This window comes from Dipodomys ordii, unplaced genomic scaffold (genome assembly GCF_000151885.1).
Source record: "Dipodomys ordii isolate 6190 unplaced genomic scaffold, Dord_2.0 Scaffold40, whole genome shotgun sequence".
In the NCBI taxonomy this organism is placed as follows: domain Eukaryota; kingdom Metazoa; phylum Chordata; class Mammalia; order Rodentia; family Heteromyidae; genus Dipodomys; species Dipodomys ordii.
Window position 1 is genome coordinate 4552362 of NW_012267256.1, and position 458 is coordinate 4552819.

At 71.2% G+C, this 458-nt stretch overlaps 1 protein-coding gene across 1 annotated transcript in view; it reads right to left on the bottom strand.

The window, feature by feature from the left end:
* The window catches only part of Vps13a (vacuolar protein sorting 13 homolog A (S. cerevisiae)), a 163865-nt gene extending 163649 nt beyond the window's left edge, over window positions 1–216 (bottom strand). The window contains exon 1 of the mRNA XM_013018390.1: window positions 26–216. Within this exon, the coding sequence (XP_012873844.1) occupies window positions 26–125 (100 nt within the window). The 5' untranslated portion in view covers window positions 126–216. The remainder of the gene's footprint in view (window positions 1–25) is intronic.
* Window positions 217–458: the final 242 nt, after the last annotated feature.

Here is a 458-nt window from a genome sequence, read left to right on the forward strand (position 1 = left end):
CGGGGCCGGGACCGGGCCGCCGTACCTTTCCAGATGCCCAGGGAGAGCTGGGACGTGTCCAGGTCCACCACGTAGTCCCCCAGGAAGCGGTTCAGCACGTCCACGACCACCGACTCGAAGACCATTTTCCTCGGCCGCAGGGAAGACAGCGGCCGCCGCCGGCGCTCCCTCTTCTCCGAGCGCCTCTCCCTCGAGGCCGCTCGGTTCACCGGCTCCGAGGCGGCTCCCGCCGCGGCGCCAGTGCCGGCTGGACTCGCCGCCTTAGCACGAGCCCAGGGAGGGCGGAGGCGGCTGCGCACACTACGCATGCGCACCCCGTTGGCGGCGTGGGGAGGCGGGACCAGGGCCGGACCTGGTCTCGCCTCCCGGAAAAGGAGAAAAGAGCGGCTGCGAGGCCGCCAATCAGGCGCGTGGCCCTCCCCGAGGATTTTTTTTTTCCCCCCGCCCCTTCCCCCGTC